Source organism: Tuber melanosporum, assembly GCF_000151645.1.
Source record: "Tuber melanosporum whole genome shotgun sequence assembly, scaffold_81, strain Mel28".
NCBI classification, from domain to species: domain Eukaryota; kingdom Fungi; phylum Ascomycota; class Pezizomycetes; order Pezizales; family Tuberaceae; genus Tuber; species Tuber melanosporum.
Window position 1 is genome coordinate 412,612 of NW_003299130.1, and position 19,502 is coordinate 432,113.

The following is a 19,502-nucleotide window of genomic DNA, read 5'->3' on the forward strand; positions in this document are numbered from 1 at the left end:
ATGCCAAAACACAAACCTTACTCTGAAAAGTAATGGCAAAGAGCATCAACAGAATGATAAAAGTACCATACAACGAAGTGAAATAGATAAAAAGAAAGGAAAAAGATCCCAATAACACTGAACTAATAATGACGAATCCCAAAAAAAGAAAAAGAAAAAAATGCGAATCCAAACCCACCCATGATCATAATAATAAAACACTCCATTAAAACCAACTCAAACATTTTAAGAAAAACCCCTCTGCAGTGCTCTACTGCTTAGTAGGAACTCCCACACCCCCCTTCCTCCTTCCATCAAGGCACCTTCCAACAACCTCCTCAACAACTCCCCTCCAAGCGCCAGCCTTGACCCCACTCTCCACAAACCCACTAACAACGCCCTCGTTCACGCCTCCATACACAACTTTCGCCCTGCCAGAGACTTCAAGATCGCCATCCAGCAATAACACAATCCGGATCTTGGAGCGTATTTCAGGAATGAGAACACTGACCTTGACGACTAGTCCCTCATCACCGCCCTCTAGAGGAGTAATTTCTGTAGGATGCAACCGGCGGACCTGTCTGATTTGTTCCATGACAGTAAGCGCGTTCCGCCAATACTCGTCCGCAATCTTCACGGCAGCCTTTAAACTTCCCGCCCCAGACAACCTCTTTTCCAGCGCTGTGATAAAAAAGGTAGTCTCTACCTCGCCAAGTGGGATTGGATCCGAAGGCTTAGAAACAGCTGGCAGGACATACTTCACCCCCGTAACTGCACGAGCGCATGAATCCCAGAGTATGCGAAGCTGCTTCAAGAAGAGCAATTCCATAGTCCTATCTACCGCCGAGATTATACTCCATCCGTGCTTTCGCTCTAATGCCGTGACTTTTGACTTCCAGATGCTGACCTCCTCCTCCGACCAGCCTCTGTTCATCTCCTTTACGCGTTCAGCCTCTTCGATGCAGGACTGAAGCATTTGCTTGCGAAGTTCGCGCTCTGAAAGCTGAGCGTCGAGTTTTTCAAGGTCTTTCTTTCGCTGGGCAAGTTCGGCCTTTGTTTGCTCAACCTTGGACTGCACTGATTGGAGGCTCTCCCGGGCAATGGCGAGCTGCGCCTTATCGTCTGCCTCTATTCTGCGCTTCATCTCTCGCAAATAGTCTAGTTTCGACTTTGCAGCCTCAAAGCGGGAGATTATTTCTGGGAGGAGTTTCTGGCCAGCTGCGAGGGCTTCTGAGAGCAGAGTTTCGTCGCCTTTGAGGCCCTTGAGGTTTTCTTCCAGTGCTGCACGAACACCCTCGAGGAGTTTCATCCGCCACTCGTACCAGATCCCCTTTGCCAGGAATCGCGCATGAGTTTTGACATTCTTGAATTGGGTGTCCATGATAAGCTTGATGTCAGGCGGAGCCTCCATATATTCCCGGAAGAGCAGGGGGTTTTCCTCCAGTGTGTCGCCTTCGATTGTCTTGACGACCTCACGCCCCTCGCGGATGTACTTTTTTAGCTCGCGGCAAGAATGTTGGAAGAGGTCGAGCATGGGAACGGTGCAAGCGCCGGCGATAATGCAGTCTGCTAGGCAAGCTTCGGCTTCATCATCCATGCTTCCTCGACTCTTCTTAAGGCCTGGGAATCCAGTTTGACGGCGCTTGGTTGTAGTAAGGCCGTCAAGGAAAGTGATGCTGGTCATATTTAGGAATTCTTGAAGACTGATTTTTGGTTCTTCCTCTTCCTCTTCTAGCGCCTGATCTAGCATCGCTTCCTCTGGAGACTGCCCTCCCGGCTGGCCGGATGTAGGGCCAGCAGACTCGATGATAACCGGTGTTTCCGGTGCAATAACAACTAACCGTTTTCTTGGAGTCTGCCTTCGGCCAGAGCCAGGTGTAGGTAAGGTAGGGCGTTCGATTCTCGGAGTCTTCGCCTGTGGGGTTGTAGAACCATGGTTATCGCCAACAGCAATAGGCCCATCCACACTCTTCCTCCGCTTTCCACCTCCCAGAACCGCCGATGCTTCATCACTCCTCTCCCTTTTGCCCGCGCCTGCCAACAGTGCACCGTAAGCCAGACTCTTACGAGAGGCCTTCCTTGGTGTCAACATGTCGATCCTACTTCTCAGGTCAAGACTCATCCTCCTCTCTGTCTCCCTCTCTTTCTCTCTGCGCTCCTCCTCTGCATCGGCCAAATCGTCTTCTCTAGACACCTTGACCAAATCCCTGGGCACCATAATCGGAGAGAACGAGGGCATCTCCTCTCCAATAGACTTTCGCTCAGAAAGCTTCGCTGCGATACGCGGAGATCCCAAGCCGGGTTTGTCGATACCCATTCCCTTAGTAATCATGGGGGAACCGAAAGCCATTGGCGTAGCATGTTTGACTGGAGTTTTCTGCTTCATTGGCGAAGGTGAAGTCGGGAAGCCAATTCTCTTTTTAGAGCCCATCGAGTAACCCCCATTGATACAACCCGCACGCAGTGGGGTCTCAATTATTGGGGCCTTCTTGCTCGGAGTCTTTGGTTTAGTTGCCGGCACTGCTGGGGTGAGTTGCTCAGGAGGTGTGCATGGCTGAGGAGTTGATAGCTTTTTCTGAGGGGTTACAAAGATGAAGTCTTCCTTGCGCTTTTCCACTGTAAGTAGTATGGGCTCTTTAACGGGAGTAGACTTTGTAACTGAAGGAGGTCTTGTAGCCGGGGTAATCCTTGTAACGGGAGTAGAGTTCGGCACGGATTTGGGCGTGGCTTGGGGGGTGGCTTGGGGGTTTTCCTGTTTCCGTTGTGGAGTCCCCGACTGTGCAGCAATTGGTGCAGGGGCAGGAACTGGAGACTGGGGATGTGCGTTCTCCACGCTCTTGCGAGCGGCAGTGCTATTCCCCCTAGTAACCCTCTTCTCACTTCCCGTAGCTGATACAGCACTCAACCTCTTGCTAGTTCTTCTCTTTGCTGGGGTCGGGCTTCCCTGATCCGTAACAGTCCCCATCTCTCTCTGTAGCTCAGCAATCGACGGCGCAACAGGTGTTGGCACTGCTTCATTTGCAATTTGTTGATGCTCGCCCAGTTTTCCTTTTCGGGCTGACGAAGGTCTAGAATTTGGCATGATGCTTCCGATAGCGGTAGAGATATCCATAGTAACACCCTCCATGCTGAGATCCCCGTCCTCCTCCCCCGTGTCATCTGCATCCCGAGTCCCCCGCAGAGCCGGAACTTTAGGATAAAGCGAAGCAGATTCCTTTACCGCTCGCTCGTTCACCTTTGTAGTCGAAGGCAAGATTCCGCCAATTGCAACGGTCATGTCCATAGCTGACTCCCCCTCATCCTCTTCTGCAAGACTAGCAAGTCGCTCCTGATCCTTATTCCACTCAACCCCACTTAACAAACCCCCCCTTCGTGGTTCCACATTCCCATCAGTGTCGTTAGGTTTGTCGGACCCAATAATACCTCCAAGGACGCTTGTAAACTCCATGGTCATCTCCTCATTCTCTTCGGCATCAGGTGAGGTCGGGGAGGGAGGGCATGGTTGAGGAGCAGATATTATGCCGCCCAATGGCCGAGTAATATCCATCGTCTGATCCTCCAAATCGATGGCCGGTGTCTGTGCCGAAACCTTGGACAAGATTCCACCAATTGGTCGAGTAACATCCATATCCATGGTCTGGTCTTCGTCTACAAATCCAGGTGATTCGTTGACTGCAGCATTCGAAAGTATACCGCCGACAGGTCGAGTAAAATCCATATCCATGGTCTGGTTTTCGGCCTCGAAAGTAGGTGCTTCGCTGGAAGGGCAGCTAGAAAATGCGCCACCCAGTGGCCGTGTCATGTCCATATCCATATCTTCATCCTCTCCAGCTTCATTATCGTATTGGACCAAAGGTTGGGGATGTAGTCCAAGAGACCTGCGCTTTTCCCTCTCTAGGGCCTTTGCGGCATTCCCCAGAATACCACCGACGGGGCGCGTGATATCCATATCCACAGCCATATCCTCGGTGGTGGTTGCCGCAAGACTGTTGGGGGAGGCGAGAAGGCCGCCCACAGGTCTGGTTATGTCCATAGCTGTTTCGCCGTCATCGTCGTCAGGCCCTGATCGAGCAGTCACAAGCTGAGGGGCGGATGGCAAAAGCCCGCCGACTGGTCGAGTCATTTCCATAGTCATATCCTCGCTAAGGCTCTCAGCCTCATCATCCGTTTCCGAGTGGTTTGACTGCTCGCCGGTTTCTGTAGCCCCTTCAAGTTTCCATGCAGTGCGTTTACCAAACGCCTTAAAAGCTCCAGTGACTTCGTCATCCGCAATTTCCATATCTACACTCATATCCCCCACAGTAGTGTCGCCCGCCACCGAAACAAATGTCCGCCCGCCAGCAGTGTCATCGCCGAAATCATTCAAGCTATCGTCATCACTACTGGCCTCCGCTTCGGGCATTCCGGCAAAGGGACTCTGAGCACCCTCAGTTCCTGATGAGAAAGGGGAAGAAAAGTCGTCTTCGGGATTATTAAAGTTCATAGGTGGCGTTGGAGCTGAGAGATTATTTCCCTTATTGTGTACACTCGGGGGAGTTTCTGGAAGCCTTGGATCGGGGGGCGCAGCAGGGGTAGGAGTCGCCTGAACACCGCCGAAATCGCCTGTTCGGTTTGAAGATGCAGTGGCAGGTGTAGATGCTTTACTACCCCCGGTAGAGCTAGGTGTTGATGATCCATCGTCACCGCGGTAGTACTCCACGACGTCCCAAGTATGAAGAGTAGCCTCCGGAGCGAAAGAGACACGGCGGTTACCAAGAGATTGCCGACGTGCAGCTCTCGCAGCTAAAATCTCTGCCCGTTTCTGTTGCTCCTCTTCAGTGCGTACAGGAACTGTGGTCGGCACTGCATTGGAAGGAAAGGGGGGCGGTTGAAAATTGAGTAAAGTGCTTGCAGAGGATGACTGCAATGACGGTTGGGATACCGAAGATGATTGCTTATTACCCCCTCGAGACCTATGGGCGGGGATCGCCTGGATTGGCGAAAGCGGTAAGGTGGGTTTTAAGATAGACTTTACTTGAGCCTGCGGTATGATCTAAGTTCACAAAAAAGTGGTTTCTCAGTCAGTTTCGTTGAGAATACATAATAGGGGCGAGTTGTGGCTACGAACCGAAGATACTCTCCTCCCATTACCGTTCGCATCTTTCAGCCCCCGGCCATTAGATGTACCATTCAGCGCATCGAGACCACCCGGTCCCAATGATTTCGATCGAGATTTGCGAGTAGGTTTTGCTATTGTTGACTCTGTCGATGATGAGTTTTCTTTGCTTATTTGAGTTGAAGCAACAGAGCTACTCGGCATCACGGCAATCGACTTGCGAGAGCGCCGCGGTTTTGGCAGCTGCTGTTGATCTGAAGACATTGTGCAGAGTTATGTGTAAAGGGGAGAGGTGTTTGAGTGTCTTTCTCAGTGAGCAAAGGTCGTGCCCCTTATCGATGGTATAAGCGGGGGCAAGGGCAAGGGTGAAGGTGGAAATATTACTGGGTATGATAAGAAAAGTCGTGGATTGTTTTGGTTGTGGCGGTTTGTTATGATCTGCAGTTTCTTGGTTGCATCTTGCGTCGCGACTTTGTCACTGACACCCCCTTAATCATCTAATCTTGAAAGATCTCTTGGCACATACACTATATACTCGAGTAGGTACTCAAGACTGCCTCCGTATGATAGTCTACATTCAATTATTTCGGCACCAAGCTCGTCAGTACGATACAAATAGTTTACAGACGGTGTACATTAGTTACAAAACTCAAACGTACCACGACTAAACATAAAAAAATGAAAACACCCTCACGGTGGGTGTCATAAAACTCTCTATAATAATATTATGTGAAACAATCTCTTCGCTCCCCACTCTACGCTTCATCCGATCTCGGACATGCATCATAAAGCATCACTCGATTGTACACTTGAATATCCCGTTATCTACAAGCTTCCGTAAAGATGCGGTAACTTACAAAATTTAATGTCTACAAAAACTTCATGCCCAGGACTATTAGTTTTGTAAATAAACACAAAGCCCTATAATTCTCAAACCCATCTAAAATCATAAAACTCCAGAAAAGAATTTTACCACTGCCTCTCTTTAAATTCCCACCCCGCAGTACACAGTGCAAGCGAAAACCAGTGCTAATCCAAACCCCTTAGTATCTCCTGATACCTCCCTTTCCTCATCGGGTCAATCGAGACTAATTTCGCCAGCCACACCCTCCTATCTACCCGCCTCTTTTCCTCGTCATCTGCAGTCCATTCTTCTTCCTCCTCAACATCCTCCGGGTCTCTTGGATCCTCTCTGACCCGTTGTAATAGGCCTACGTACTCGACTAGAGCTTTGAGAATATACTTGCATTCTGCATGCGCTTCAAGTAGATCCTGAAGAGTATCTATCTCGGCAGCTAGCATGAGCAATTTTGTTCCGCGGGACATAAAAGGTGAGATAGCATTTGGTGTATCGCGATCCGGGGTGATAGTATTGGAGTATATTAGCCAGCGGTGATAGAACCAAAGCGACTGATCGTGGGGGTTCGTAGATATATTGCGTTTTAGTAATTCTAATTCTATGACCGTTTATTAGCGTTTTTCGGTGAGAATGAGGAGTGAAAGGAGACCATCTTCCAAAAAATCCATCCTCTCCTGCCTTCCACACTTTCTCTCAGACAGTAGCCTCGGGATAAGTTTACTTCTGTTGTGCCATGCCGAGTAATTACTCATGCCGCCAACCCCTTGAACCATCTTAGTTGTATATGCGAACTCCTGTTCCACAAGCGATGTATCCCTCGATGAAGAGTTTTCAACCTCATCGCCAGAAAGACTTTTCCGTCTCGGAAACTCGATGTTGGAAATGACAAACCGCCGATACATCCATCCATGAAAATTCCTAACATCCCTACGTAGCATGAGACCCACAAGGCCTAACTCTTCTTGCCAGAAGTTGCCTGCTTTATCGGCGGGTAGAATTTCCGTTGCACGTTGGAGGGTCCACAGACGGTGATTCCAAATCCAGTAGCATTTCGGGAATGAGGAGAGCAGTGGTAGTAAGAAAGCGAGTTCCTCCTTTAGGTGGAGGGTTGCCCTAGAAGTGTATGCCGCATGCACAGACGTGGCAACCTCTTCTGGGTCCTGGTTCGCTTCATTATCCTCGAGACAGGTTCGAGTGGAAGCTGAAGTAGGAGAAAGGGCGATCCCAGGAGGTGAGTGTTTAGCCAAAAGCGTCTGTTGAAGGATTTCGCGCCGGTAGTTCCATATGGTGTAGTACTCCGGATTAAGCCTCAGTAGACGGGTAGTTCCCTCGAGCGCCTCAAGATTGTGCTCTGTCGCTAGCCTCTATTATCCGTCAGCTTTTCCCCAGCTGCATGGGGGAGGACAAATACCTGCTCTTGAACTGTGCTGGCAAGTTGGTTGTATTCCTCAATCTTTTTAAGTTCTTTCGCCCGGCGATGCTCGTCTCGGGACTGCGTAGCGTATTCGCTTCTAGAAATACCGTGCTATGTAGAGCTTAGCTGTGGTATCTCAAAGGAATAAGGAGCAAACTCCTTACACTCGCCATCTCGGAATGCTATCGGTGTAATCACCAGTTGCATAAAACAAAGCAAAAATCAATCCCACCACCATTGACGTTGTCTCCTCAGACAAGGGCCATACCCGACATCTTGATTCCAAACGATCTAATCAATCTTGCCCATCTAATCAAATCAATCTAATCAAGGGCAGAACCCTCGCAACACCACAGTCACCCACAAAACACAATCGGGTAACCATGCAGCCCCTGTCAAACCTCGCTGCCGCCGAAAGTGAATTAAACCCACCCAACGACAAGGACAACGAAAAAAAAAAAAGCCAACACCCGGCCGTCTCCCCCACGCCCCGCCATCAACACCCCGTCAACAACAAGAACAAACTCAGCAAACTGACGACAATATGGCTACCGAATTGACAGTCCAGTCTGAGCGCGCGTTTCAGAAGCAGCCCCATATCTTCCTTGCTAGTAAGACCCGCCCAGCAAAGAGGAGAGTGGGAAAAGGTGGGAGAAGATGGTATAAGGATGTTGGATTGGGGTTCAAGACCCCCAAGACTGCTATCGAGGGAACATATATTGGTTTGTTCCCTATTCTGGAAAATTATGGAAGGAATGGATTTTTGAGATTCGGAAGATACGCAACAAGGGATGGGGAGAAAGAAAGGCTAATGGATTTGGTTAATTCAACAACAAACAGACAAGAAATGCCCCTTCACCGGCCTCGTATCCATTCGTGGTCGTATCCTTACTGGAACTGTTATCTCAACAAAGATGCACAGAACCCTCGTCATTCGCCGTGATTACCTGCACTACATCCCTAAGTACCAACGTTACGAGAAGCGCCATAAGAACATCTCGGCACACGTTTCCCCAGCTTTCCGTGTCGAGGAGGGTGATCAGGTTACCGTCGGTCAATGCAGGCCCTTGTCGAAAACTGTACCCCTCCCTGCCTTCCCCCATTATCAATTTCTACGGAGCTGACTAAAGGTTCTTGTGAAAGGTTCGCTTCAACGTCCTCCGCGTCCTCCCTCGCACTGGCAAGGGCGTGAAGGCTTTCCAGAAATTCTAAACAAACAATAAAAACGGGGCCTTTTCTTTTTTTCTTGTTATTTGCTCTTTATTTTTTTTCTGCAGGGATACGGTAATACAATGTCGGCATGCGGCTAATGATATGGGCTACCATGAAGGGTGATTGTATTTCTGTGTTACAAAAACAAAAATGTGAATGAGCTTCAAAAAAAGAGGCGCCTCGTCTTCCCCTGCTTCTCATGCGGCCTCAGTAGTGGGGTTAATTATGGCTGACTGGTGCTGGGAGCCAGGATTTGCTATGGTGACATGGGCGGTTCCTGGATGGGCAAACGAATAGCCAGCTAGAGGGACGGAAATATATATGGGCCCCACAATGGAAGGGGGGGGAGGACAACAGAAGGAGGGGGAAGACTAGGGGAATCCTGCAAAACCCAAAAAAACAAGTACTTGGGGTACAATATCCCATTAACGAGAGCACTGCTGGTGCGGCGGATCATCGGTCTCGCCCCGTAATCCACCACCGTAGACTGAATCTCCACAGCCATCTATACATCCATCTGTCCACCCACCCCCAACTTCCCAGCTACCATGCGACATAATAGCCTCAGAAATAAATAAATGCCCCCCCCAACCGCAAGCAAAATACCATACCATAGAGCTCCTCCCTCCCTTCATAATACGAGTACCGTACCGCAAAACCTGAAGCGGTTGACCGTAATCATACTCGTGCCAAGGGCATGACTGGATGTCGCAACCCCCAAATTCTAGCTTGCTCGCAACCGGGGGCGAGTGCCCCATAATTAGCTACGTTTAACTTTGCTGTTCGGCATAGCTCTATAGCCCAATGTAAGTTATGATGGCAAACTTATTGCTTAACATGACATTCAGAGACTACAAGTACTTGTACCAGTATCATACCACACATAATATTCTATGGTTCCAGATGTTTATAGTGCCAGTGTTCACCAAATAATTTACGTCAGTAGTTGTCTTTGCACAAAGTTTCCTGTGAAAAAGCCAAGTCTATGTTCACATCAGGATTACAGTCTGGCTATTACCACTATTATTATTATTATTATTATTATTATTATTTGGGTGTAGTTATGCGAAAAAGGTACAACTTTGAAAATGCAACAAATATAATTGAATTCATATAAAACTCCTCTAGCATGTAGAGTATCCTTTGATAGACCTAAAAAATATTTCACTGTAAGCCAATAAAGTCAATATTTTGAAACATCTGTTTTGTTTTTTTGTTATATATAATAATAATATTATTATTATTATTATTATTATGAATTCAATTATATTTTAGTTTTATTGAGTTCGTTTGAAGGCCAAGTTAGAATTGATTGGTGATGCGAGTAAACCGCATACCGATACTGCAATATTCTCCATCCATACTTGTATCATAATAATTAAAATAAAGTATGGGATGAATGAGAATTGAACCTAGTCGTAACGTTTTAACAGTAAACTTTTATACAAAGGTGTCTACCGATGCAAATTATTTGGTGAAGGCAGTGGACACCCAGAATCACAGGGCTCATGTATGGTATGCTAGTCTTCGAATGTCATGTTGAGCCACAAAGCTACCTGAGGTTGTCATAGAAAGTTAGGTTGAACTGCAAAGTTATGATGCGCTGAACAGTTCGGTCAGTTGAGGTGACCCAGGTTGCAAGCAAGCAAGCATTCTGGGCGCCTAACCACGCACACTCTTGGCACCCCTGGCACGCGCAATATCTCTTACGCAGTGATGCATAATAGTCTAACATCTGTACTGTACTGTACTTGCATCTCTACAACAACCACTCCCAGTCCGTTCTAATATTGTAAAAACTCTTTAAATCCACCATCTCCATTAGTCCTGTGATCTTCAGCTTCTGAGTTAAAAGTTCTTAAGAAGTATTAGTGATTTCCTGACGTGGTAAAGCCTGAGTCATTTGGCTGTGTTGGATCTCATTAACTTTCTTTCACAATTTTGTTCTGGGCTGTCGCAATTTACATGGACATTCGTCACAGGATGAAGATGGTGGATCAAGAGTTTTTACGGTACGCCTGCGGATCTACCACCTACCGTAAGAACTCGAATAACTGGTCCTTATGCTAGGATGTTGAACTTGCCTCTCCTAGTAAGGTCCGGTGTTTTTTGTTGTGTTCTTTGACTTTTTTCCAGGGGAGGAAATTTTGGACTACATAGTACTCGTACAAGGACCATTTATTCGAGTTCTTGCGGTATTAAATGATACAACGCCACAATTTAGGCCAATCATCGGGAACACCCAAATGGGCAGGCTGAAACCTTACCAAAGCACACCTCGGTATCAACCTCACTGCCCTGACCCTAACAAACCGTCCGACCCTGACCCAAACGATCGAGTGACATATTATGACTGCATACAGTAAGAGCAAGTAAGCAAGCATCACAGTCTCAAGAAACTTCGAAAAGAGGAAGAGGAAAAAAAAAGAATATTTATCACATCGTATGGTAGCTAGCCAGTTAGGTTTCTTACAAAAAAAAAAAACACTCATCCATCCAGAATGGCCGACCCATCCGCAAATAGTAAAGCAACGCAGACTAAAAGCAATTCAACGCCCCCGTCTAGTCTTCCTCCACCCGCCCGAATGAGCCAAGTCAGACAAGACGAGACAAGAGGGATGGGGAGAGAGCAAACGTAATGCAGTCCATCCCTATCCCCCAAATGAAGCAGAGAAAACTTTGGAACCGAAAGCAGAAACTTATTGTGTGGAATCAAGAACAGGCAAAGGGGAAAAAAAAACCTCCCATAAATTAAGAAATGGTGACAAGACAAGAAAGAACCAACACCAGAAGCCAGAGCCTAGATGAGAATACGAGTACGAATAGGAATGAATATGAATATAGAGGGGGAAGAGGAAAAAAGAAAAAAATACAGGAGACGAGGAAAAAGAAAAAGAAAAGAAACAAAGATGCCAACTCCTCGTGTGCCCCCTATTATCTTCAACCTGGCCCATCGTCAAAATACATATTGTACGTATTTTTGCTTATTTTCCGTATTGATACACAATGGCGTACCTTGCTTCTGCCCACCGACGATAACGCTTGAGAAAGAAAAGAAAGGAAAAGTAAAAGGAAAGTAGAAAGCAAAAAGTAAAAAGAGTTGAGAAAAAGAGAAAGAAGAAAAAAATGGAAAGACAAAATTCACCCCCACCGGTTTGCGAGCACACTTCACTTCTCTTCCAACCCACCCTCATAAACTGCCCCCTCTGCGTTTCCAGAAAATCATGTAAATTCGTCAAGGACCTCTTCTCCCGCCTCGGGAACCCAGGTGATTCATGGCATGCTACAGTCATAATCGTCCAGACACCGAACAAAAGCTAGGGAAAAATAGAAGACACGGTCGTCAAGTTTAGACGCTTTGGGCAGCCATACTTGCAGGCTGTAATTCTCCGGCGAATATAATCAGTACCTATCGCATGTGATGGATTCTGAGACTGGAGCTCAACTCACCGGACTCTGGTACATCAACGATGCTCTCTTGCCCCTGCCTTTCTTCATCTGCTGCTTCAACGCTGCAGAGTCTAGGGGCTTGAGTAACTCAAAGCTACACAAGAGTTCGCCCGAAACGGACATCACAGCCCCCCAATTATCGAATTCTCCGCAATACTTCATAAACCCGCTCTGTCAGTTCTCTAGCGACTCTAAATACTAGCTAAGAGTTCAACTTACGTTCGGCGCCGAAAAGACTGTCACTAGGGTCCTATCATTGAAGAACTCATATCCATCCTCCACAACCATATGCGCCCGGCATACTAGATCAAAGTCATGCCGCGCCAAAAATTCCAAGATAACCTTCTTGCCAAAGCAGTAACTAACCCCTCGCTCATTCTCTTCCCAATCCGTTTGCATATCAGCCGGGTCACTCCATAGGAGATCGCTGAGCAATCCGTAGTCGGGAACATCCGTTGGGCGTGCAATTTGCCGGATATCGTCCATATGTGAAAGAGATGGAGATAATCCACCGTGAACACAGAAGATCTTACCCGCAACAATTGAGGCAATTGGAAGACAGTTAAAAGTATCGATAAAGGTTTTCCAAATCTTGATGGTGCACCGACGCTTACACTCATCATAGAATCCATACACTACGGATGATCACAATCAGTAGCCCCCCGTAACATGAATATTATAATTCAACCGGGACGTGACAACATACCTCGTGTAACATTGGCACATTCATGATTCCCCCTTAGTAAAAAGAAATTCTCCGGAAACTTGAGTTTGTAACATAGAAGCAAAAGAATAGTCTCAAGACTCTGTTTGCCCCGGTCCACATAATCGCCCAGAAACAGGTAATTTGCATTGGGTGGAAACCCACACATTTCGAACATGCGAATTAAATCTGTGTATTGGCCATGCACATCCCCCACAATTTTTACTGGGGGGCTCAGCTCCACCAATGCAGATTGCGATAAGAAGACTTCTCGGGCTGCATGACAAATGGCCGTAATTTCGGCATTCTTGAGGCAGACAGCCTTCGTAACCTTTCCAGCATACCCAGCATCGAGAAGCCGCGTGATCATATCGTCGAGGTCTATGGACTTGAGTGCGGACATTTGCATATTGTCTGCTCCAGGCGAACCACCCTCTGTGGACCCATTTCCGATGGTGACAGGGTTCGGAGCGCCCGGCCGCTTTATCAAAATCGATTCCTTGGGCGCTTGCAAATGGGGAGGTTGCATGGAACCAGATCCAGCAGGCACATCAGAGACATGGTCCACCTCCTTATTCTTTCCACCCTCCACCGCAGAGTGGCCCTTTCCAACATATCCGTGAACCGGCGACGGTGGGGGAACCAGAGAGTTGGTAGAACCGTAAGGGGTATTCGTTGACGTGGAAGGTTCGGAGTTCGGTACGGACCGAGAGAGAGAGGAGGTTAAAGATGGAGGAAGATTAGGGTTAGAACTTCTGGACTCTCGTCGTGATCGTGCACTGGTCGAGGACCGAACGGAAGCTGCATCAGACTTGTCTGTAGCACTAGGAAGAGCAGCGAGAGAGGTCGAAGGACTATCCTTGTTGGTCGAGGCTGCAATCTTATTACGAATCGATCCGCGAATAGATCTTGTAGAGCCTTGAGTGTCCGACTTTGTTATCGGTAAGGTGTTTCCATCTACGCCGAGCGATGTCGTGGAGGAGCTTGCCGGCGCGCTACCCTTTTCGCCTGGTCTCTTGGAAGGCTGCTGACCCATTCTCTGTTTGTCTAGCCAAGGTATGGGTGTTTAGTAACGAAGCAGTTGTCTCTAGCAAATATAAAGCAAAGTCGGGTAGTGAGAGAGTATGGAGGTAGTATGAGGAAGGAATAGAAGATTGGTAATATGATAGAGAAATCTGGCTGATTATCCCTGGTGGCGAAGCTTGGAGGAGGGGGGTGGGCCGCAGCCAAGAATTCTCGATCAGACGAGGCTGAATGGAGGATGATGCGACGGGAAAAAGGGAGGTAGAGGAGGAGGAGAAAGGTTATGGAGGTTCAAAGAGCGAATTTAAGAAAAGGAGGAACTGGCTCTCGAGGAACGGCGTCGTCTTGAATGGCACTCCGTGGTGACCCAGAATTATGCAACAATACCGGAGAGGGGGGGTAAATGGACAATCGTGGTCCGCTTTGCCCGTTTGAGAGGCCGTGTTGGCAGGCTGCTATGAGAGCAGGAAAGCAGGGTAGCGGGGGAAGGGGGTGGGGGATTCAGAGCGTGTCTGGAATGTTTGGAGACAATTCGACCATAAAATAGCTTCGAAAGGGAGTTTGTTGTAGCTAGATACTATATGAGTTGTTAGTATCCGAAAGAGACTTTCTCGGCAGACAGGGGATTGGATATGAGCGAGGGACGGAGAGGGGTGTGGAAGGGGGTGCGTGTCGGAATACCGGTACCGGTAGTGGAAAAGGAGGGGGTTGATGGAAGGAATGAAGGATAGATGGTAAGTGTGGCGGTAACAGAGATCAAGCAGGAACAGCAGATCAAAGAGCAGAGCGGCTGCAGTTGCAGAAATGCAAGCAGTAGGATGAAGCAGGGAGAAGAGGAGCACGGCACTGTAGAGGTCCGGGAGATAACCTCCCCGGCCCCATTCCCTCTCTCTCCGACAATCTGTGACAGATACACGGGGGGTGGATATGTGAGAGTCGCTAGAGAGCCTCCTCCAATTGTATTAATGTGGGGGGAAGCAAGCAAGCATCAAGCAACTTTCTTTGAAATCCTCCCCTCTTTTTTCTTCTTCTTCCTATTCTTCCTCCACTTCCTCCCTGATCCATCCTCTGCTCACCTTGTCTGCCTAACTGCTTGATTGACTGGTGCTACTCTGTCCTACTATCGTATTCATTGACCCAATCTACCGCCCCTCTCACACATACCCAACCAAGTACCATCCAACCATACCTTTCCCGCAGGGAAAGCAAGAGGCCAGTTATCCGGATCCTCTGTCTGGGAAAGCACTCAAACTCACCTTAGGTGATGACGGGTCAAGCTTCCTTGTCCAACTTTTCCTCCACAGATTGCTCCCAAGTCCGCTGCTGGGGAAGATGAAAATCTGACGGTAAGTCTACGTTGAAGCACAAAGCTTGCGCGGAGATGGGAAGGATTTTTTTCCCGGGAAATCCCAATTGCGTGAATGGCGAAGAATGTGGGGAGGAGGAAGAAGAAAAAAAATTGGTGGGAGAGGAGTTGGTTATGAAGATGCGCGGCGGCACACAGAGTGAGAAAAAATGAAGAGGGGGGAGACAGGGTTTGTGGTTTCAGTTCAGTCCCGCTTCTTATATAATATCATACCGCTAATACCGGTAGGATGTCGAACGAGTTGCGACGGAGCTGATCGTGATTATTAAAAAATGCCCGGAGAAACTTTATCTCCAGCAACACCCGACAGAGAGGTATCATAGATGACTTTAACCGCCACAAGCAGAGGGGGGGGGTAAACAATAATAATAAAAGTTCAGCACGCGCGCTCGGGAATAGGTTACATAGAGCTTAGAAATATTCCTCGAGCTCCCCCTTTCTCTCCCTCGGTGTATGACTCTCTGAGGTGATGATATTGTAAGGGTAATCCCACTACTCGTAGATAGACCGTGATAACATCTCTCAAATAGTAGGTAGACTATCATAATCCCCAGGGCAGGTCAATCGAACCCGCTCATTCGGTCGACGGAACCAAGAGGCATCGGGATTTTATGACGAATGGTGCCCCCATAAAAAAAAAAAGAGGGAGAGAACCGAAGGTGTTCTACAGTAACTTACTCGTATTACCTTCAGCAAGCCACGGCACTGCACCATGCAATTGCCACACACCCAGCTAACCAGCCCACCCCAGCCGACAACCAGGAAGCAAGAAATTTCATCACCGACCACAATCCAGCTATGGTACCGCACTCGAGCAGAGCACTCATCCCAGGAAAGGAGTACCCAAACATTGAGGATAATTTTGCTCGCGCGCATAGATACCCACGGATGACTGGACATACTGAGTATATTTTTTATTCGGACACTTCTTGCCTGGGACGAATACCTGTGCAGCACTCACTCGTACAGTGCCGGTACGGTGCTCACAGTTTCAGTACCCGGTATCATAACAGAGTGGGATTTGAACAAGTTTTTTTTTTTTCCTGCACCCTCTTTTTTATTCTTTTCCCTTTTTTTTTTGCAGGAATTCGGATGAATCAATTCCCTTGCCCTTGTTCCCTCACACAAATCAGCTATCCTCGGGAGAAGAAGGAACCGTACGGATACCGGTTCTCTCTACGATAATCACCTCCAACAAACAACCATGCGGTATGGTATGGCAGGCAGGGTCCACAATCATAACCTCAAGAAGTTTTCTCAACCTCTGTTACACCATGCGAATGAACAACCTCTGGAAAAAAAAAAAAAAAAAAAAACCTTACATGCGGCGCCGTACAGTACATCAGGCCCCAACATCAAAAAGATCCCACCTCCAAAGAAGGGAAAAAGGAGAATGGGAAAAAAAGTGAAGAAAAAAAAGTGAGAACGAAGCAAAGGGTAGGAGGAAATTTTTCGAATAAAAACTCCACACCATACTGGTATGAGTACTGTACCGGTACTGGGCAAGCAAGATGCGCCCGGTGGGCACAACCTCCCCCTCTCTCAAATCAGCCTTGAGAAAGGGAAAAAGCATGTGTTATCACTGTCTCTAGCCAGTGCGTTCTTTAAGAAGTATCATACGGCACAGTATGAATTCTGCTTCCAAGAACCCTATTGACACCCCCCCAGACGGCGATATGCCCGTCAACCCGCCAAGCAGCCAAGAAAACCGAGGAAAAAATTAAAGTGGGTTTGGCTTGGTTTGACTTCCAGTTGAAGCTACTGCTCAGAGGTTAGACTAAAGTGCGGTACCGGTACAAGTGTAAGAACAAAGCACTGGTATTTTGTACTATCCACGTGGGATAGGTTACATCTGCATCAGTGCAAGGTACCGCACGAGTGAGGTACCATCTACGAGTACAACAAAGTACGATATTCGTTCTCGCAATTGTGTAAATCGTATCCTATCTCGGAAGGCTTCTAGAATGTGGCGATTATGGTTGGTGGAAGGGGTAAATTGAGGCATAATTTCCCTTCTATCAATCTCCTCCCCAATAGGCTGAAGTCGAGTCCGACGTCAGTCCATGGTGAGTTTCACATTATCAATTATCAATCACCACTTTGACGTTGGGATATGCACGCCGACATTACCCTTCTCGCCTCCCGGTTTACTCGAGTAGGTGAATAGCTCACGGTAGCTTTGCAAGAGCCATACGAGTAGACTACCGGTGCAGTGCTCGCATGTTGTGTGTGCGGAACTATCATCACCTGACAACCCTCAGAAGTTCTCGATTCTCCTCCCCTCCACGATTCCGCATGCTCCCGCAGTACTCGTAGGCGCGTGACGCTCTTCCCTGAACCTGTGAAATGCCCCATTTATCCACACGGGTGCCGTATCCACCACAATACCAGTAGCAGGGCCCTTTTGTCGTATCGATAACCATTTACCCTTCCGGAGGTAGAATGAAGAAACGGACGGGACATGACAGGACGGAGCAAAATGGTGGACTGAGCACCGGTAGGTCTAAAGGGTTGAATCCGGCGAATTGATTTCTTCCGTGCTCCGGGATGGATAATCATGCCGAGAGATACCGGGATTAACACGGGATTGCATTTCAACTGTGCCATGTTCCGATCACCGATGACACCAGTTTCCCCGGAATCTGCACACCGCCATTGCGTGTACAAAATATACTGTACTATACCGGTGGTATTGCACACATGCTTCTCGCAGACACATTACGGTAGCTGCGTTTCCAAGTATGATACAGGCCAGATTCTACGGCAAAAGGAAAAGGCCCCAACCTGCGGTCAGCAGAATTTGTGGTAAACAACTCTCTATCCATACGGCGCTCGTACTGTAAATTACTAGTACAAGTACAGCACTTGGTGGTGCACAATTCCACGCACAATGTTTTCACCAAGCCTGTGTGTGATTGGCGGCGACCATCCCGTCGATTATGAGGCGAAATTAACTCCCTGCTCCCGTGCCGCCCGCCCCATAAAACGCGTCGGATGAGCAATCACAAAAAAGCGAAATCCCACCAAAACATTTCGTTTCCGCCTTCTCTGTCACTTTATGGAAGAAAAGGAGGCGGACGCTAAAACCATCTTGGCAACTTGGTCCGTGCATACAGAGTCCTTCCCATGTCATTGCCATGCCCTGCTTCATCCACACACACACACCAGCGACACCTTCACCCGCACACAGCTTGATCAGTCAATTCGGGTCGAAACTACCGCACGGCGCGAAACAACCCTTTTTTCTTTTTTCTTTTTTCCCTTAACCTGGTAGGGTACCGGTACAATATCACAATGTCCCATTCACCGCCATCGATTCTAAATTTTTTCAACCTGCGCCGGAGAAAAAACATGACTACCGATACATTATCGCCGGTCCTTCAAGAGTTCATCAACAAGACGATGCGCATCACCACGACCGATACAAGGGTTTTCGTGGGCGAGCTGAAGTGCACTGATAAAGTACCCTAACCCATCCCCCTCCACCCGGCCACCGGCACCAGCGTCGTCGGCGCCGTCACTATCACGACCCAGCAAAGAGATCCATTCTTTGTTTTCAATATATCGGGGGACATTATGCTGATAGGGGGGCCAGGATAAAAACCTCATACTCGCACAAACACATGAATATCGGTATCCGACTGGGAATGGACTACGAGCGGAGGTGGAGAGTGGGGAGGGGGTTGTCGAGGAGGGGAAAGTGAAGTTAACTCTTAAGAGCCGCTACATTGGATTGGTAGTTGTGCCGGGGGAGTTCATTGTCAAAATTGAGGTTGAGGAAGGGCAGGGGACTATGGGAAGTGCTAGGGGTAGTATGACGGTCAGTGTTGATCGGGAGAGTTGATGCCGGTACAGGGCCGTAGGTAGAGAGAGATTACGGTAGTGGCCACGGGGAATGCTTTGCAATCATGGAGCGGAGGATTCGCGGAGTTTATGGTGCGGAGTTTATGCGGCAGCTTTATATCTTGCTGGTGATTTCCGTGATTTTTCCGTGTCAGCGCAAATCCTCGGAAGGGGAGTTAAGCCTGATCCGGTGTATTCATACTCGTACAAGAAGATATCGCTATTATAATTGTCTCTCGGCGCTTGGTACTTGTACTGTACGATATCATATCCGCGCACACAAGCACCGTATCACCCGATTAAACCCGATATTGCGCTAATGCCGCTTGGGTCAAAAATGGTGAAAAAGGCGGATCCGCCACCGTGTGACGCTGAAGATCAATCAATGATCGAGGCTGAGGCTGAGAATTCTTAATCTCAACTACTCGAGTCTCCCTGACCTGTTGGGCAGGGAAGCGGACCAGATAGAAATGCGCCAAAAAAAAAAAAAAAAATTAAAAAAAAAATTATCAATTGAGGCCCAACGCTGGGGGTGTAGGAGGTATTCCTAGTGCCGTA

At 48.1% G+C, this 19,502-nt stretch overlaps 7 protein-coding genes; 2 read left to right on the forward strand and 5 right to left on the reverse strand.

Moving 5' to 3' along the window:
* Positions 1 to 250: 250 nt before the first annotated feature.
* GSTUM_00011283001 (uncharacterized protein) lies at positions 251 to 5,338 on the reverse strand (the record flags this gene model as incomplete). The annotated part of the gene is made up of 2 exons (XM_002841823.1): positions 251 to 5,011; positions 5,087 to 5,338. 2 exons carry the CDS (start codon positions 5,336 to 5,338, stop codon positions 251 to 253), a joined length of 5,013 nt encoding a protein of 1,670 aa, XP_002841869.1.
* A 644-nt stretch (positions 5,339 to 5,982) lies between these two features.
* On the reverse strand, positions 5,983 to 7,577 carry GSTUM_00011284001 (uncharacterized protein). XM_002841824.2 has 4 exons: positions 7,512 to 7,577; positions 7,345 to 7,458; positions 6,583 to 7,297; positions 5,983 to 6,531 (listed from the first exon to the last, which is right to left on the reverse strand). The coding sequence occupies exons 1-4, from the start codon at positions 7,518 to 7,520 to the stop codon at positions 6,104 to 6,106; spliced, it is 1,266 nt and encodes a 421-aa protein (XP_002841870.1). The 5' UTR covers positions 7,521 to 7,577; the 3' UTR covers positions 5,983 to 6,103.
* Positions 7,578 to 7,768: 191 nt separating this feature from the next.
* Positions 7,769 to 8,731, forward strand: GSTUM_00011285001 (40S ribosomal protein S11). XM_002841825.2 has 3 exons: positions 7,769 to 8,069; positions 8,188 to 8,426; positions 8,491 to 8,731. The coding sequence occupies exons 1-3, from the start codon at positions 7,892 to 7,894 to the stop codon at positions 8,557 to 8,559; spliced, it is 486 nt and encodes a 161-aa protein (XP_002841871.1). The 5' UTR covers positions 7,769 to 7,891; the 3' UTR covers positions 8,560 to 8,731.
* Positions 8,732 to 10,987: 2,256 nt separating this feature from the next.
* On the reverse strand, positions 10,988 to 11,513 carry GSTUM_00011287001 (uncharacterized protein; the record flags this gene model as incomplete). XM_002841826.2 has 1 exon in its annotated part: positions 10,988 to 11,513. The coding sequence occupies one exon, from the start codon at positions 11,511 to 11,513 to the stop codon at positions 11,259 to 11,261; it is 255 nt and encodes an 84-aa protein (XP_002841872.1). The 3' UTR covers positions 10,988 to 11,258.
* A 2-nt stretch (positions 11,514 to 11,515) lies between these two features.
* On the reverse strand, positions 11,516 to 13,082 carry GSTUM_00011288001 (uncharacterized protein; the record flags this gene model as incomplete). XM_002841827.2 has 4 exons in its annotated part: positions 11,516 to 11,938; positions 12,010 to 12,165; positions 12,229 to 12,644; positions 12,716 to 13,082. The coding sequence occupies 4 exons, from the start codon at positions 13,080 to 13,082 to the stop codon at positions 11,909 to 11,911; spliced, it is 969 nt and encodes a 322-aa protein (XP_002841873.1). The 3' UTR covers positions 11,516 to 11,908.
* Positions 13,083 to 13,130: 48 nt separating this feature from the next.
* GSTUM_00011290001 (uncharacterized protein) lies at positions 13,131 to 15,221 on the reverse strand. XM_002841828.2 has 3 exons: positions 14,992 to 15,221; positions 13,345 to 14,312; positions 13,131 to 13,316 (listed from the first exon to the last, which is right to left on the reverse strand). Exons 2-3 carry the CDS (start codon positions 13,746 to 13,748, stop codon positions 13,199 to 13,201), a joined length of 522 nt encoding a protein of 173 aa, XP_002841874.1. The 5' UTR covers positions 13,749 to 14,312; positions 14,992 to 15,221; the 3' UTR covers positions 13,131 to 13,198.
* A 2,930-nt stretch (positions 15,222 to 18,151) lies between these two features.
* On the forward strand, positions 18,152 to 19,248 carry GSTUM_00011291001 (uncharacterized protein). XM_002841829.2 has 2 exons: positions 18,152 to 18,563; positions 18,697 to 19,248. Exons 1-2 carry the CDS (start codon positions 18,453 to 18,455, stop codon positions 18,943 to 18,945), a joined length of 360 nt encoding a protein of 119 aa, XP_002841875.1. The 5' UTR covers positions 18,152 to 18,452; the 3' UTR covers positions 18,946 to 19,248.
* Positions 19,249 to 19,502: the final 254 nt, after the last annotated feature.

Bases quoted from the DNA above. Each gene is read 5' to 3' on its own strand.
- GSTUM_00011284001 (XM_002841824.2), bottom strand. The intron at 7,298-7,344 runs GTATTTGTCCTC...GACGGATAATAG, and splicing joins CCAGCACAGTTCAAGAGCAG to AGGCTAGCGACAGAGCACAA. The intron at 6,532-6,582 runs GTCTCCTTTCAC...AAACGGTCATAG, and splicing joins GATGGATTTTTTGGAAGATG to AATTAGAATTACTAAAACGC.
- GSTUM_00011285001 (XM_002841825.2), top strand. From the start codon at position 7,892: ATGGCTACCGAATTGACAGTCCAGTCTGAGCGCGCGTTTCAGAAGCAG. The intron at 8,070-8,187 runs GTTTGTTCCCTA...AACAACAAACAG, and splicing joins TATCGAGGGAACATATATTG to ACAAGAAATGCCCCTTCACC. The intron at 8,427-8,490 runs GTACCCCTCCCT...TTCTTGTGAAAG, and splicing joins GCAGGCCCTTGTCGAAAACT to GTTCGCTTCAACGTCCTCCG.
- GSTUM_00011290001 (XM_002841828.2), bottom strand. From the start codon at position 13,748: ATGGGTCAGCAGCCTTCCAAGAGACCAGGCGAAAAGGGTAGCGCGCCG. The intron at 13,317-13,344 runs GTCGCCGGTTCA...TATGTTGGAAAG, and splicing joins AACTCTCTGGTTCCCCCACC to GGCCACTCTGCGGTGGAGGG.
- GSTUM_00011291001 (XM_002841829.2), top strand. From the start codon at position 18,453: ATGACTACCGATACATTATCGCCGGTCCTTCAAGAGTTCATCAACAAG. The intron at 18,564-18,696 runs GTACCCTAACCC...TAGGGGGGCCAG, and splicing joins AGCTGAAGTGCACTGATAAA to GATAAAAACCTCATACTCGC.